The 17325-nt window shown below is 41.1% G+C and overlaps 1 protein-coding gene across 6 annotated transcripts in view; it reads right to left on the bottom strand.

The window, feature by feature from the left end:
- Positions 1-9621: 9621 nt before the first annotated feature.
- Positions 9622-17325, bottom strand: part of MYO1B (myosin IB) — a 108678-nt gene continuing 100974 nt past the window's right edge. For all 6 annotated transcript variants that reach the window (XM_069022003.1, XM_069022002.1, XM_069022005.1 and 3 more), the window contains 4 exons: positions 16587-16719; positions 14895-15047; positions 13881-14008; positions 9622-11269 (listed from right to left, as the gene is read on the bottom strand). In XM_069022003.1, coding sequence (XP_068878104.1) covers positions 11146-11269; positions 13881-14008; positions 14895-15047; positions 16587-16719 — 538 coding nt within the window. In that variant the 3' untranslated portion in view covers positions 9622-11145. The remainder of the gene's footprint in view (positions 11270-13880; positions 14009-14894; positions 15048-16586; positions 16720-17325) is intronic.

Here is a 17325-nt window from a genome sequence, read left to right as displayed (position 1 = left end):
GTGAGTGCAAGCCATTACTCAGGGCACATAGCTATCTAGGAGAAACTACAGTGGAGACTGTAGCCTTTCCTGCAGCCATCATCCTCTGCATTTCATCTTCGTGGCAGAAAAAGCACCACCAGTTTTCTGTCTTTTGTTAGTCTATTTCAGACAGACCCTGGTGGGCGACAGTCATGGAGAGAACTGTGCTGGTGGTTTTGGGACAGAGCACCAGTCTGTCAGCAGATTAAATCTTTTGCAAATGCTATTCTCAACACATCATGCAGGATCTAAACTTCAGACCAACAGCTCAGCACAAACTTAATTTCATTACGAAACTGGAGCCTTTCATATTTGGCTATAACACTCCTAAAACATTTGTGCTTTTCATTGCACCCTGCTCCATTTCTTTGGTTTTACTCTACCCCTGAATTTTCTGCACGCCTCAGATTTTTATGTGGGGGAGGAAGAGTTGCGCTGCAGATGCTTTGCTAACAAAGCTCCACAGCCCCACAGCAGTCAGGGAGGACATAAAAATGGGCATCAGCTGCTGACCTGCCTGACAGCAGGGGAGCAGCAGAGGTCTGGATGAGTAGGTTGGTGGGTGAGTGGAACATTCCATTGAGCAAAAAGCATCAGAGGAGACTTTGGCGTGTAGGGTCAGGACTTTAACTGAATGCATGCGTTAAATAGCTGACTACCTCAGCTGTGAACTCTGCTGGAAGTCCAAACATTGCCAGTCTCCAGAATGAATGGTCAGCTAAAACAAATCACTATGTTGAGCTGTGGTCGAAATCATCACCCACAGAAAGATCATCACAATGCATCACTTAAGATGAGCCCACGTTTGCAAGACCTTCCCCTAAATCTATTGGCAAGAAAATTTTAACTATACATGCCCATAGATCTGCAACTCATGCCAGAAAAGGACAGGATCTATAGCTAATTCCAGTATCAGAGAAATACAGAAATCAGCACACAGAAGGGTAGTTTTTGTAATGGTGGTGTTTTTCCAGTAGCAGACAGACTTGGGTCACTTGTCTGTATTTAGTATCCATCAAATGACAAGGACAGTTGCTGGCTGGCAAAGCACACACAGTCTCACTCTGGGCACTCCAAACATTTCCACATCTTGTCATTACCCATGGTTCTTATCACCTCTGCCACCAGATTTGCAATTCACTACTGCAGCATAAGCAGCCTGTAGCAAATTCCCTCTCACCACCAAAACCCCCTCTTCCAGTAATTAAACTACAAAGTTCTCAAGAGGGACCTGCCCTCACCAAGCACTGGCTGACCCCAAGCCTTCTGCTTCAGGGAAAACACACAGAGCACCAAACCCTGGCATGGTGGCTGCCCCCTGGTTGCCCATGCACTGAGGATGGAAGGTCAGGATTGTGCCTTGCAGTGCCACAAGGGGACAACATGGGAAAAGAATCAACAATGGCATAGGCCAGGCATGGCCAGGAGAGGACTGCTGCTGGCCAGGATGGGCTGTTGTGGTGAAGACCTCAGTGATAGGTGTCTTGTGAGCCAGCTTTCATACAGTTCAAGAAACATGCTCTACAAAGACAAACCCGCAACACCCCACGACACCAGGGAGCAAACTGTGAGGTCCGTGGAGTGCGGGAGACTGCTCTTCATGGGGAAGGCTGGTGATCAGTTCAGCTGCTGCTGGGGAGGCTGGAAGCGTGGTTGCTTTGAGCTCGTAAGAAGAGGAAGGGTCATAAGGAAAAAGCCTGTAGACCCATGGAAGGTTGAAGAACATGCACACACAAAAAAAGAGCACATTGTGTCCAAAGAAAGTTCAACAACTTTCCCAGCTCATTGGATTGTGGGAACTTTGCTTTTCCAGGGAATAACTATGCTATTTTCAGCATTTTTATTATTCAATTTGTCACAGGCTGTCTCAGGAGATTATCAACAATCAGTTTCAAGCAGCATCTGACCACAAACACTTCTCCACATGTGATTTAGAACATCTGGAACGAAGGAGTCAGCTTTCAAAGCGTGCCAGCACTGCGCTGCCTCCCCACATTTCTTCTCCTTCCTTCCATCTTCACACTTCCATCGTCAGCCTGTGCGTAGAAAGCGGGCTGGAGAAGCCAAGTTTGGAGCACTGACAGTGCATCATTGCTCGTGTTTGCCATGAGCACGTGGGGAGAGCGGGCACCGCCTGCTTTGAAGAAGGGCACAGTCAGGGATTCCTGGTGGCACATTCCCCGCATCGCTGAGCTGCAGTGATTTAAACCTCACATTCCCTAGGGACAGGAGATGTGATCCTTGGCCTGGAGGCAGGCCAGCCTGAGGACTCGTGCCAAAGCTTGCACACTGGATATTGCATCCACAGAGCCAAAAGGGAGGCGCGTGCTTTGCTCTGTGCCAGCCGTACGCACCAACTCTGATTAGCGCAATAACTTCTTCGGAAACCCAGAGCAACCTTTCCACCAGAGCTATCTGGCAGGTAAATTGTAAATTAGCAAAGGAGTTCTTCAGCAAGCCTGAGGAGGGAATGGGAACATACGAAAAAGGAATCCAGGGAAATAGCAGAGGAAATGACATTATGATCCCAGCTGGAAGCTCTGTAATGAACTGTTTGGTGTCTGCACAGAAAACCTACATGAGAACGGGGAGAGGTTCTGGCCCCCGCAAAGCCGATGAGAATTTTGTCATCATCTGGGAGGGGGGAACGTTTCATCCAGTCATTAATTTCGTGTTCATCTCTAATTTCCCTGAGTGACCCATGCGGATGTGGTGCAGTGACACAGTAGGCTGCATTCACACCGCCTGCTGCCTTGCACGTCTGGCTTCCCTGCGTGGCTGCCAAGTGCTGGGCTCATTAGCACATGTGCTGTGCTGCTCCCAGCACTCCTCAGCCCCGTCCTGTACAAATCCTGGTCTGGTTTGTAACAACAAAGTCAACACCAGGGCACAGAGAGTCTTTGAACCGCACTTTGGGAAGAGACGGTGACATTGGAGCAGGATCTGTACCCACTGCTTCCTCTCCTTTATGTGTTTTCAAAGAGCAGCTGGAAAAATTCAGGGATGTTTGTCTGTCTTAAGTTAGAAAATCTGGGATTTTGACACACAGTGTCTTCTAATAGAGTTTATGAAGTCCCTGGTACCTGCCATGGCTGCAGAAAGCACAACTGCTATCCCAGTGCACAGCTGTGCATCGTGCCCAAGCCGGAGCCACAGATCCCCATGCCCTCTTCCCCCGTCCCACCCCGTGGGGCTGCGCAGGGATCTGTGGCCCCCAGGGAGCTCCTGTCACCGGGTGACTTCTCAATCCTTGCAGCCCATGGTCCTGGCTCACTGAAGGGTCCAGGAAGGACCAGACCATGGTGCTGCAGTGACAGGGAACGTGCCGGTTCAGCTCACGCTGAAATGTGAAACCGCAGCCTCAGTCTTACTTTTCCAACCATTTTTAGGAAAGAAATAGCTATAAATACAAGTCTCATTTCTAGTTGCTAGGATCCATTTTGTTTCTTTTTTTTTCCAAGACTGAGAATGGTTTTCCATTCCATTAGCCAGTTCACTCAAAAAGAAACAAAAATGTGTAAAATTACCTTTTCTTCACGAGAAAAAAGACGCATCCCTAAAGCCACAGTGACCTTTATGCCATATTGCAACAATCCAAAAAAAAATAGGACAAAGAAACTCGACCTGAAGTATGGTTTCCACAAGAGCCCAGGCACAATCTTCAAGGAGCAAAGTGACAAGTTCCCTTAGATGGTGAGAAGTGGCATCCAGTCAATGTGCCAGGAGGAACACGTCCACATTCCCTGCACATTTTCATTTCCTTGAAGCACATATGTTCACACACTCCAGTTGAGGACACCAAAAGCAGTTTCCCAGGAACTGCAGGCACAGCGTTTCCTCAGTGCTGCCCTGCCACCAAATGCCTTTCCCACTGATTCAAGTTGCTGTTGGCATTGAACTGAGTGAGGCACCAGTAGGATGGCTGCTGTTCTGATATGTGGGTTTTGGAGCCCCAGGTCTTCAAGACTGAAGAGCCAAAGCAGCTAAACCCTGGTGGCTGCAGTTCAGCAGTCACTGAAAGCTCCTGATGCCTGGCAGCTCAGGCACCTTTTCCATACCTTGCTTTGGATTTGCTTTTCTTTCTGAGAGAATTTCATGCCCCTCCTTACATCAGATTCTAGGAAATTCCCTGCAAGTATGACCAAGACCCTGGAGAGACAGGCAGAGGTCTTGAGTAAAAGGGAGCTGTAGGGCACACTGGGGCAATGTGAGGGAAGGGAACACCTGGAAGCACAAAACATGAGGAAAAAGCCATGCCAAGGGAAGCCTCCAAGTAACACCATGGATTGGGACTAGCACAGTAACCAAAAACAGATCAAAGCCGGTTTTGCTCCACCCTGGCTGGATGTAACCCCCACCTATGGCATCCCAGGGTCTGACAGGTAGTAAGGATGCTCTTCTCTCTTTGAAAAGGTTTTCCTCACCCTCTTTGTGCAGAAAAACCTGAAGATGGTCACACTGGACAGCTCTGAGTAATCTCATGTAGTTCAAGTCCTGCTCATCAAAGTGGGGATTGGACTAGAGATCTTTAATGGTCCTTCCAATTCAAACTGTTCTGTGATTCTGTGGGACTGAAACTTGAAGCATGGAATGGCTCACACACTCCAGTGTGAGTCCCCAATGGGGACTCCAGTCCCCATTTTCCTTTTCCAGTTTGCTCTCTTTTTGGTTTGTTTGTTTTACCCTGAGAAATCCTGCCTCCTCAGCAGTAGGAAGAAAACCACCCAGATAGGATCAGACCCCACATCCCTGGAGCTAATCACATGCAGGACAGCAGGTGATATCAACACAACAGTTTATAAATAGTGTTCAAATAAAGGGTCAAGGAGAATATCTCTGTGCCAGTAATGGGCTGACTATGAGCTGGAAACATTTCTACACTTATGTTGCTATAGGTTTGCTGTTTGTTTAGAACAAATGCCTGTTTTCTTTATCAGAAATAGCTGAATTGGTTTTGGTTTTTTTTTTAAATCATCCCCAGAACAGTTCATGAAAACTCAGGAACCTGCCATCATCATAAGGCCACAATCCCCGTAAGATATTAAGAAGTTTGCGATGCAATCAACATTTAGGATCTTCTGCAAACTCAGCCACAACTTTTGGACTTTAAGATTTAATTTTTAATGACAATCAATAGCTTATGGGGAATTTAATCAGACAGAATTGCTTTGAAGGCCTCCAATTCGAGTCTTCATGTTTAAACTTATGCCAAGATCCCTTCCCATAGCTATACAGCAGACTGGCAAGTAAAGTGATACCTCTTTGGGTATTCAGATGTATTCACAGCTATTTAAAGCTCCTTTGCATCAGTTAAAAATGAGTTCCCTCCTTTTGGCATCAGTTTGAAACTGCCTGTTTGATATTCCGATGGATTCATTTTTCCAGGCTACAAGAAGCACACACAGCAACCTTGAAGGCTTCGTGCAGTGAATCAAACCAGCAGAGACTCCTCACAACATCACTTGGAGGAGATCTCCTTTCTAACAGGAAGAGACAGAGCACGTAGCAGCAGCAGCTTTTCATGCTTCAAGCTTCAGGTTTGGGTTTTGTCAGAGTTTTGGGAAACACTGACAATACCATACAGCTAACAAAGTAACTCAAAAGGGAACAAAGCATCTTTCATTAAAAACAGCTCTTGGTTAGAAGGGAAATAAAACATTTCCTGTATGTTCAGCTGCAACCAAGGTGCCAAGATGCAGCAGTAGATAATGGAATAGCCTAAAGGAATACATTGTTGCTGTGTCTCAGAGATATCTGCCTCCCCTTATCACTGCAGGGAACATCAGAGACAGGAGGGAATGGGGGCAGGAGAAAATCAGTGATGTGAGCCAGAGCAGGAAACGTCATCTGGCATCTCTAAGACCACCCAGTATCAAGATACTGGTGGGGAAAGAATTTGTAACATCCAGAAGGGACATTGCGAGGCCAGTAAAAATCCCCATTCAATGTGGCAAAACCCCAGTATGTCCCACTTTCAGAGAACAGCCCAAAGGCATTCGATGTTTCAGAAGGCAAAGGTGAAAGTCGGCAGTAAAGTCCCAGGCTCCTACAGAAGGATTCCCTGCAGATCCCCAGCACTTTCCCATGTTTCTAGGGAAGAAGATTCCCTGACCAGAAGAATATTTAGTTGTTTGGGTTTGTCTTTTTTAATAATTGGAGACCATAAACAGTAAAATGTGACACATCAAAGAGATCCTTACCTTGGGCTAAGTGCCGGGTGCAGCCTTGGAAATCAGTTGAATTATTAAGAAAAGAGATTCAGACTGAGGTTATTTTTTCATTCACGTATAAAGCCTTTTGTGCTTCATACTTCATAATTTCACCTAGTCAGTTCACAGCCAGATGTCAATGGTTTAAAGGTTTAGAATGAAGGAGAGAGGCAATCTGTTTCTTAACAGTTTTAGAACTCAGTTTCATCAATAATCAAAGTTAACTGCATGGTCTCAGACTGTCCCACCTCTCATTTTGAGTTACAGTCTGAATACTCAACTCATTTCATGGGTGGAAGGGAACAGGAGCAGAACTGATTCTAGCTGATAATGAGATTGATATCAGAATCCCAATTCTTTAAATAGCACTAGTTTGCTGTAGACAAACACAGCCAGACATAAGATAGCGATGCATTTATTTAAAACCAGCAAAGTCATAGGTTTAGTCACTTTTTTCCTCTTTGCATTCCAGCTAATTTTTCAAGACTGCCCAATGCAAATCTGCCCCAATCTACATAAATACACCTCTCCACAACAATTACTAACAGCAACTGTAAATTCACCACAATCCTCTCTCCACTTCAGAAGAGCTGGGGAAGGGAGAGATCCAGCGCTGCTGAGGGAGGGCTGTGGGCAGAGTCACCCTGTTGAGACAGAACGTGGCAGTTCTGGGCAGTGTCTGTCTGTGCTTAAAGCAGCCACTGCTCACACCTACAAATATTTCAGCAGAAGCAAGTTCTGCTCTGCCAATTAAGGTTTTTTTTCCATGCACTAAACCTCCCTCTACCTTCATGTCCAGAAGGAAGCACTCCAGTGAATCAGAACATGGAAAGTCTCACTGTAAGTGGGACTGGCACGTGAATGGTGTTCTCTTTGAGGAGGATGCCACTGCCTCAGTTAAGTCTCCTGAAACTACTGAGCAGATCACACAACTGCAGACAGACAAATCATCAAATCCTGTGCTGGAAAGGCTGCAAGATCACACTATATGACAACAACCTTTAGCTACATTTCAACTGGAAGGTCGTGGGACAGTGACATACCAAGCACGTACTTTAAATCACATGACTAAAAGCAGTATCCAGAAAATTTTGATCACTTTGAGGGGTTTTGCAAATGTTGGCAAACAACTGTCCCTCCCACTCATAGTCATATGTTTGTGTAAGCTAAAAAGTACTACAATAAGGAGGGAAGTTAGACAGGAGGAGAGTCGGAACTCATTTGGTCGTACTAGAGATACCTTCAAACTCACACTGCTCTATATTGGTGTAAGGTGTCAGCATCCCCAGAGTCCCCTCCAGTTCTGTCTTTGAAACATGTTTGCTGGGAAGTTCTAATGTCCAAAGCAGCACATAACGTGTGCATCTCCTATCACCATCACACTACTGAGCAACCCTTTAGAAATAACCACGCCCATTTCCTACAGAATATGGAAAATATGTTGTTCTTCAAGATTAAGGATCTAAAAGCTTAAGAATTAACAGAGACCTTTACACAGACTGGGGAAAATGTTCTCATTCCATGTCAAAAATTTGAATTAAGTCTTCATTTTTCCCCCCAGAAATGTATAGAAAAAGGCTTTCATTTTGGCAAAGAAAAGAAACACAAATTAAAACTGAATATGCTTTTCTTGATTTTACATTTTAGTTTCTTTTCTTCCATAACTTGTACGATGAACAAAAATAGAAAAAAAATCAGGGTAGAATTGTTAAGCATAAAAGGAGAGAAACAGATCACAAGACAACATGCAGTATGATAGGTTTGGGGCACAAAGCCATTTTTAAAAATCAGGTTTAACTGGCTGTAATACTGTTCTCAGGCAATTGGTCTAAAGCCCAATGTTAGGAAAGTTGAGTTTGTAGAATTTTCAGCAAAAACGATGATGAGGAAAGGACTGAAAAATGTTACTGTGGATCACCGAGGATGCGTCTTAAGGAATCACATACAAAATAAAAATTTCTTTTTTCTTCAAGTCACACACCAGTGTTGTGTATATTTAACCTAAAAACCAGTCACCTGCTCCTTTTGCAGTAAGAAAAATACAGATATAGAGAAAGTATAGGTCTAGAAACAGAATTTTATTTGATTCTAGAAAGCATCATGCAACAAATTTTTTTCTTAATTATCCTTGCCCAGCTTTGAGATGAAAGAATAGCATTTACAAAGTAAAAGGATGCAAAAGTAAGGTTAGCACCATGGGAGGAATACTCTTCTCTTTACAACTCCATTTGATAGACAGTTATAAAAGAAAACAGAGGAAAAGAAAAAAAAAAGTCCAGGTGGCTAGATGACCTTGCATTTTTGTTTTCAACATCCTAGATACTTAAATCTAAACATCAAGATGCCATGGTTCTGCTAGTATATCTAATAATTCATGTTCTGCAAAACTTGCTCTGTCCATTGAGAACTATTTAAGAGTCAAAAGGTAATTGTCACAAAGTACCAGCTACTATGTAAGGTAAAAATTGCAGAAGTCCCAAAAAAGAAAGGAAACAAGAGAAACCAAGTGAGGAGTTTGTCCCTCTTCCAGTCTTTTGCAGGTATGGCTATTATGACTTGCTGCAAAGATCAAAAACTAGAAGGGATGTGTACTGGACCTGGCTGGGATGGGACAAATATCCTAACATTATCCTGTAATATCCTAGTTTCATGGGCCAAATATCAAGATGTTCTTAATCTAAACTCTCCCATTTCTTAACTACAAACAACTACAGAATTACACCAGATTTCAAATGTTTGTTTTTCTTACTTTTGTATTAATTTTCAGATTTGCTCTGTGTGGTTCTTATTGTGAAGGTTTCCAAGACAGGGAACAGTTTTACAAACTCTCCAATCTTTCCCAAGCAGAAATTCTAATACAGGATTTAGGAGTTTTAAATGCCACATTGTCATTATTATGTGCTGTCTTCTTAAGGCAATGGAACAATTCCTTTCAAGTATCATAATTTTGCATCATAAATCTATCCTAAAATTTCCTTCACAAGCATCTATAATTACAATACATGTAAAATTATTTAAATTTTAGTAAACTATTAACTGGACTCATTTATTTGAAGAAGGGTTTGAACTACAATTATGAGGAAGAGGCACCTTTGTGTCAGTTTGGGAAATAGATCTTCGGATTAGTCCCACCTTTCAAGGTCACATGTATGGACTTTTAGCAGCAACATCGAAGCAGCCTGTAAAAACAATTGTGTCCAAATCATAGAAAAACCATTTAATCCCAAAGCAGAGTGTGGTGTAACCCAAACCAGTTGTATTGTTTGGACTAATAACCACTAGCACTTGAACACCTATTGCAGTGAACACTGTTTTAACATTGAACTACCCAGAGGAGCCTTCACAGCCGTGAGCATCACATCCCCACCGGGACAGGAAGGAGACTCTGAACTTTTCTTTATCTTTCTTTTATTTATGCTCAGACTTCCAGCACTGCACATCAGATAGCCAGGGCCTTAATCTGTCCTATATCAGACTGCAAAAATACAACGCACTTTCTCCGCTGTCCTCGCATCAACAAATCACAGTCACATCCCACAAACCCTTCACATGAGCAGTTCCTTCCTTCTGGCAAAGCATCTCTCCTCTCAAGGATTTCAGCTAATGCTTGTGGCTTATAAAAGATTAAGTGCAATCAGTTACACTGAAGATTTATAATGCGGCTCTTGATTGTATTTTCTGTGCACGCATTTACATCAGGCACACGAGTTATATAAAATAGTTTGGAGTACAAAAATATGGTTATAACATAGGAGTACCAAACAGCACAGAATTAGAACAGTTTTATTACCATAATACCAATTTATATACAGACCCCCAAATTAAGGATTTTTTCTTTTTCTAAGTATTCTTCCCAAATTGACAACTGTAGTGTACACTCTAAAAACTGCAAATTAACAAAACAGATCTATTTTAACCCTTACATTGTCTATGCAGTCTGCACCAATCCTCTCTCTTCCACACAAAAGTGTATTATAAATAATTCTCACAAAATGTCACGTATGTTTTATTGCACATTGTACATGCCAATATTTAAAAGAAAGGCTCAAACCTTTCACTTGATAACTAGCTGTTTAAATAACTCGCATTTACTTGTGTTATGAATACTATTGCATTTTTCAGGCTCTAATCTTAACTGATAATTTAAAAGAAAAAAAGCAGAACAGAAAATATGCCTTGAACTTTATAGCTTTTGTGAAAAAAAGAAAAAGCTTCTTTAATTCTGCTGATTTCTACTTTATAAAGTCATTAAAAACATCTGACCTAATTAAAAATGCTGTTTCAAAATTTCTGCATGTTTTTCTATAAAATGATGCGTGTAGCTGCTTGTGTAATCATCTATTCCTCCTATTTTGCAGGATTAGATGTTTCTATGCTGCATTGATGGCAAGGTTGAGTTACATATGTCCTAGTGTGAGCTACAGGAGTTGTTGTATCAGCCTCTGCTCCACTGGTCTGCACAGGGGTGGGACCTGAGGAGCCTCTGTCAGCCCTCTGGACAGGTTGGGATAAAAGGACACCGGGCACAAATGGCCACTCAGCATCAAGGCCATGTGTAATTCCGGTTAAGCGGATCTCTACACTAAGGAATACGAGTACTTCATCATTAATATGTGGGTTTATGATATGCTGCACTAAAATATGGCTGCTAAACAAAGAGAATGATTTGTTGTATGACAGATATGTGCCAGCTGGTAAAAATGCCTCACTGGATAAAAATCTGCGATTCGAGGGTTAAAACTCTGGCATGGACAAAAAGATTTCAAAGTCGATCGATCAAATGTTTTGCCAAGGGTTTCTAAAGCTATTAGCCATCAACAGCTCCAGAAAGGGATAAAAATAGCAAAACCAAACAACTAAAATTGCACTATTACAAAGAAACAAGTCCATGAAAGGGAGAGTCACCAGCTGCAAGTTAAGGGACAGCCACTTCAAGAAGCCGATTGTTTTTTCGCTTGCAAGTTGGGATGTTGCCGTTTTTCTGGCTGCCTTGTATGAACTTCACACACACTTTTTCTTGTTTGAACTGGACCAGGAACCTAAGAGAGGGAATAGTAAAAATTTTAGTTAAGGGCAGAAAAAAAAAAAAAGACACAGGAGGAGCAGAAGTCTTTTCCTGTTGGTTCTAAGCATCACTCCAAAAGATGTCATTTTCAGCTCTGTATTAATAATAAAGAGTTGGGGAATAAATTAAAAAAGCCATAGGTTATGGAATGGCTAGAATATCCTTCAGGTAGTATCTCTTAAGTATTGCTTTTTGCCTATAACTGTGGACATTTTACAAGAAGTTAGTTTGATATTCCTTTAGAAAAAAAAGCAGTTTGAAACAGAATTTCTAATGTACCAGAAACGCAGCGAAGACTATTTCCAACTACTTCACTGTCAGCCAAAGGGACTTCTCTGTTTTCATGGAAGGAAGGTCAATACTTCTATAGCAACATTGGGAGTGCTTTTCTTCTGGTTTACATGTAATTTAGTACATCTGGTATTTTAGCACCTCTCATACGTCTAATCCTCAGTTGGCCTTTATAGGCCCCTGCTCGGCAACTGGGAGAATTCACTTCCTGCCCAGCAATCTCCAAATTTAGACATTTTCTACAGTCCCGGGTAAATTAATCTGGATTTGACTCTTCACTTTTTACTGGAAGGGAAATTTCACTGAATATAGAGAATTGCCTAAAAAAACCCAAAACACAAAAAACCAACAGGCTAGGCTCCTTGTGGAGCCTCAAACCTCTCACTGATCTGGATAGAGAAATTAAAAGCAATAAGCAAGGCAGCGCTGCCTCTTGGCTCACATGCAGTGGTTGCTGACCTAAAAAGTCCTTTGTAATACAGCCGATTTTCCCTTTTAGCATCCTTAAAAAGTCCTCCAGCAGAGGCCAAAAACTTCAAAGAATTTGCTCTGCAGCCGGAAACCACAAATCAAGCTGACGGCAGAGCTCAGGGGAGGAAGTGGCCTCTGCTGCGCTGAGCTGCCCTTCGGTCCTGCTTTCCTGCTGCACAGCCCAGACACTCAGAGCTTGCTCAGTACTCCCAGCCATGCAGGCACCCCAAAAACGTGAGCAGCTCCTACAGCCATTGTCTCATCACCAGAGCTGCATTCTCCTACACCCACTGTTCCAATATTATACATGTGAACGGTGTGTCTCTTCCTAAACATACCCCTGCATCAACAGCATTCTTATATCAGCTCTCTTCCCAAAAAGCAGGATAATCAAAATAAGGCCACATTTTCCTCTTAATTCCTAGTTGCACTTGTGTCTAAACTCTAGATTAAACTCTAGGAGAAGAGACTCCTGCTTCACCATCAACAGAGATAGGACCCTGCACAGCTTAAAATTACTCGGTCTGGATAAACTCAATAGCAATATATACATGAATGTTTTTAATCTGCAAGAGAAGAAACAAAAACCACATCCCAAAAAGCAAGAAAGACTCCCTGAAAGCAGGCTGTTTTCCAGACCTAAGGCAAGCAGGCACTCCAGACTAGTGCAATGCATGCTTAAACTTTGCTTTAGTAGTTTATTCCTGTGTAGCTCCCCTTAAACTAGAAGCTTACTGGGAATAGCCACACTCTTAGAGACTAAAAAACACACCCTTGAGCAAATTAAATGATACCTGGTAACAGAAAAAAGGAAAATGGCAGATTTTCTTTTCAAGGAAAGAGCAAAATTAGCCTTTTAATAAATCCTCAAATCTGAACAGATACAAACTGTACCCGCTACCATGACTCTAGAACACACGCAGTGTGGTGCAGCCAGATAAAAAGGTTCCATTTTTGCCTACAGGAAATTTACTTCACTATTGTTAAAGGGTTCCAAATTTTCTTCTTTATTCAAAATGAATAAACCCACCAAATCAACACTGCTGAAAAGAGGGGTCACTTCACAGAACAAAAGGAGTGCATGACAATGGTGGACTAAGTGAGGGACTCTTACTCAGCAAACTTTAGGAGTTCACACACACACACACAAACACCTTTATTCCATAGCTAAAAACACTACAAGGGCAGTTCTTACTTAAGGCCAAAATATGAAACTGTACCAAGCAGAAAGAAATACTATTTTGAGATGCAAACTTTTTATCACACAAAGCTTTTAAACAATGAAAAAACAAAAAAAAACCAATAGGTTGTTTCAGCTTCACAAGAGAGAAAGTAGAGCTTAATAAACTTACATTGAACTGGGGAGGGGGGGGGGGTTGTATTCTGGTTTTGGTTGTTTTCAGGAGAACTTGGCACAACTTGGGGGTTGTATTCTGGTTTTGGTTGTTTTCAGGAGAACTTGCCCACCACTCTAATCTATAAATATCTCATAGAAATTGGTGAACTTTTTAGTCACATGCAAAGCCATTCTCTTAAATGTAGTAACTCTTGATTATTTCTACAGCAGCAGTTCTGCTTCACAGCCCTATTTGAAACTACTTTAACAAAAGCACATTTTCTGTAATGACTTTCAGGGACATAAAAGCCAAAATGAATACTATAATGAGCACACATTGAAAATTGGATCCTTCTTTACAAGTATTCTGTCAAGAGAAAAGAAGTATTAGCTACACAACAGTGTTTTGTTATTCTGACACTAGATACTTGACTTTTTAGCATGCTGCATTGAAGCAAATGTACTCTTAAACAAACAAGAAACATACTCATCAGATATCTCGATGTTGAGCTTCTGTTTGGTTTGGCTGAGAGTAGTGCGGTAAAGTTTAGTGGCCATTTCAATAAGGTGATTGCTGCTGAGCAGGAAATCTCCTTTACTGGCAGCTTCTGAGCCCTGAAACAGGAAAGAAAGTAGTTAGGACTACCAAAACCTTAAGTACGATTAAATGGCAGCCAAGCAGGAGGATTTACAAGGAGTCTTCTCTTCCCAGTTTAAGGAAACAACAATCTTTTGTCCTGCAAATTAAACAGGGAATGCAGTGCAGTGTATAGGATCAAAAAGCCATTTGCTCCCAAATAATCTACAAACCAGTTGAGAAAGGTAAAAAAAATCCCTTCTGGCCCTAAAGGAGCGTCATCTTCATTTGTCCTACAAAACTGTAGTGTTTCTGTCTCCCTCGTGTGGATACACCACAGCAAGCTTCCAGTACGTGCAGAAAGGAACAAAAGCAAATTACCAACACCAGGCTGAGGATGATGGCAGCGGGTATGAAAAGACACTGTATATAACAGTCTTCAAATCCATTTAGGCTAGAATACAGATGCCAGCTTAATGATTTTAGCAGAGCAATGGTTACAGTGCAGTGAGGCAAATATAGCACTGAGCTAAGTTCTTTAGAACGGAGTAACAAATTAACTGTGCCTCAACCTGGACTTCTTGGCATCCCATAAAGAGAGAAATATTCTACCAGTATATGTAAGGAAAACACTGGCACAAAGTACCTGAACCATATTACAAGTGGAAAACTCTGATCCTGAAGGGGCTGAAGTGAAGAATGAAGCCTGATTTTCACAGTTAAGTGATCGTTCATAATGTAATAACTGTTCTCATTTGGCTTCAGTAGCTTTAAATCAAAGTTTTTTCAGCTATGGCAAAGTTCAATAAATTTCTAAGCCTACGAGCTAACCCCTATGATTTAATGCTACAAACTAATTAACAAACAGGTTTTACATCACTGCATGTAAAACAGTCGTCGTGGTGTGACGGAGTGGTAACCAACCTCCTTGAGGTGCACTGCAAAGAATCCATCATTTTGGGAGCTCATGGACACCTTGGTAACATCTCCCAATGGAACCTCTGACTTGATAGTCCCAGATTTTTGGTCCGCAAGAAGAACATTATTTTTGGTTAATAAGAAAATCCTGGATGCAGCCTGTGAAAATGCAAAAATGCAGAACATTGTCTACATGAGGAGAGAACTGGTTTTCATTGAGCACCTACTAAGACTCCAAGGAGTTCACAGAGTTAAAAAGCTTGGCCCACATTAGCACACGTGAACATCTGATGTTCAGTAAAAGCTGCAGATCAGTTAAAATCAGGTCAAATTTATTTATGTGTCTAATTATAGATTGAGAAGCTTAGCTCATTTTGGCACATATGCTTAGGTATAAACAGTTCCTTTAATTACTAGCTTACAGCTGTAAAATTCAGAAAGCGAAACTCTGAAACTATGCAAATCGGGATAACCTAATTTTTCATGCTCTTTAAATCTCCAGGAAAATCATCACACACTAAGTCTCTATATTGACCATTATTCACCAAAACTATGATGCAGAACAACACAAATCATATAAATATTTTTCAGAATTATGTTCTCCTCCCTTTATCTATTGGAATTACCCTTTAGGAGGATAAGCATCCATATTTTCAAAAGACAAAGATTTTTAAAGCATGAAATGTGTGTTGCTAAATTTGTCTTAGAAAATAGTAAGAAAGAGAAATGAGAACTTAATTAACATACAGCTTTTTCTCCTGTAAACTTTTAAATAACAAAATCTTTATTAGAATTAAGAAGTAGCTGCATTAAGCACATAGAACCATAGTTCATTAATTTTTTTTTTTTTTCATCTTGAGAGCTGTAGCCTATTCAAGTACAGGAAAGATACTGTCTTCATTTAATTAGTTTCTTCTAAACCAGAAAATTAACTTGGCATCAACAACAGGCAACCTAATTTCACTCCTACAAATGTATAAATGACATCTACATCTGAGAAGTTGAGATCTACTACTTCTAATATTTAGACAGATATGGTGAATGCAATTAAATTTACTAAGGTAGAATAATACTTCCTGTTTTAATAAGTACAATTTAAATGCAAAATGTGTTCTGTGTTGGCCGAATAAAAAAGTACCCACCATATTTAACAATTCTATTCAAATTATACAACTCTATACAAATTATACTACTCTTCATTCCAAAGAGCTTTGGAAGACAGGCAAAGCTAGTAGAGTATACCACTCATAATTTTAAGAGATAATAAAATGTGATAATCAGAAGCTTGACTGACAGCGTGGACTTTGAAAAAGTTAAGTTTTCTAAATACTTGAATAAGAACAATATTCTCTAAATGTTTATTTTCTTTAATTGGCAAATAGAAGACCTTAGCTGAGTACAGAGACCACATTTAGTTGTGACACAATACAGTCTGTTACCAGTTGATGAGATACGATTTTTTTTTTTTTTTTAAAGTCACTGGAAACTACGAAACAGTATTTTAGTAATCTTTATGCAAGTTTAAAAGAGGTTTTTAAAATCACCAAATTACAGAAAACCAACATTTCCAGTCCTGCACCCTTAAAAATACACATTATTTTAAAAAATCCTCAGACTATTACGAGTCTCACTTTCAATGTATTTATATTATAACAAAAATTATCTACCCTTCTGGATAAATCAAATCCATTTGATTACCTTCCCATTGGCTCTATTGATCTTATTCACAACTTCTGCAATAATGATCTTTTCATCCACGGCATCTGTGAGTTTTTTGTACTTGGGGTTCTCACTGATCTCCAAGTAAGCCCCTTGGAATGGCTGCCCAACACTGCCCAAAAGAAAGGCAAAGGAAACACGAGTTAAATATGAATCTCGGGGAAGAAGCAAACGTGACACCATCACAGGCTCCATGAGGAGATGCCCCAAATATAATTTTCAATACATTTCTGGCTATACAGCCAGAAACTTCCTCAAGCTTTGACACACCCTCTTCCAGGGGAAGCTACTTGCTGCTTCACTTTTAGTGAGGGAATAGTCTTAACAAGCCAGAAACCTCTACTCTCAATGCCCACCTTTTGTACCTGTTCACTCAGCATGCTGGTGCCAGCATTAATCTGTGCCAAGCAGGCAGAGTGTGCCAGCAGAAAATAACATGGGAATTGCTGCAAAGTTGTGTGGATGTAACCCCCAGCACATCATCCCAGGGGAAGGGAGAAAGGAGGAGGGGTAAGAAATGGCATGTGTATTAGATACAGAATCTTATACACACTAACAGCCCAGTGATGGTGAATGAAGAGAAAGTTAACACCAAAGACAGAATAGGGTTTTTTCTTGCTCTGGAAGCATTTTCCAATTAAATGGGCCAAATTTCTTTGGATATCAGGCACATGGACATCCTTGCATATGCAGCCAACTATGATTTAAAATCACCCAG

The sequence above is a fragment of the Aphelocoma coerulescens genome, chromosome 7 (assembly GCF_041296385.1).
Source record: "Aphelocoma coerulescens isolate FSJ_1873_10779 chromosome 7, UR_Acoe_1.0, whole genome shotgun sequence".
NCBI lineage: Eukaryota > Metazoa > Chordata > Aves > Passeriformes > Corvidae > Aphelocoma > Aphelocoma coerulescens.
This window is presented reverse-complemented; position numbering and strand designations above follow the sequence as displayed.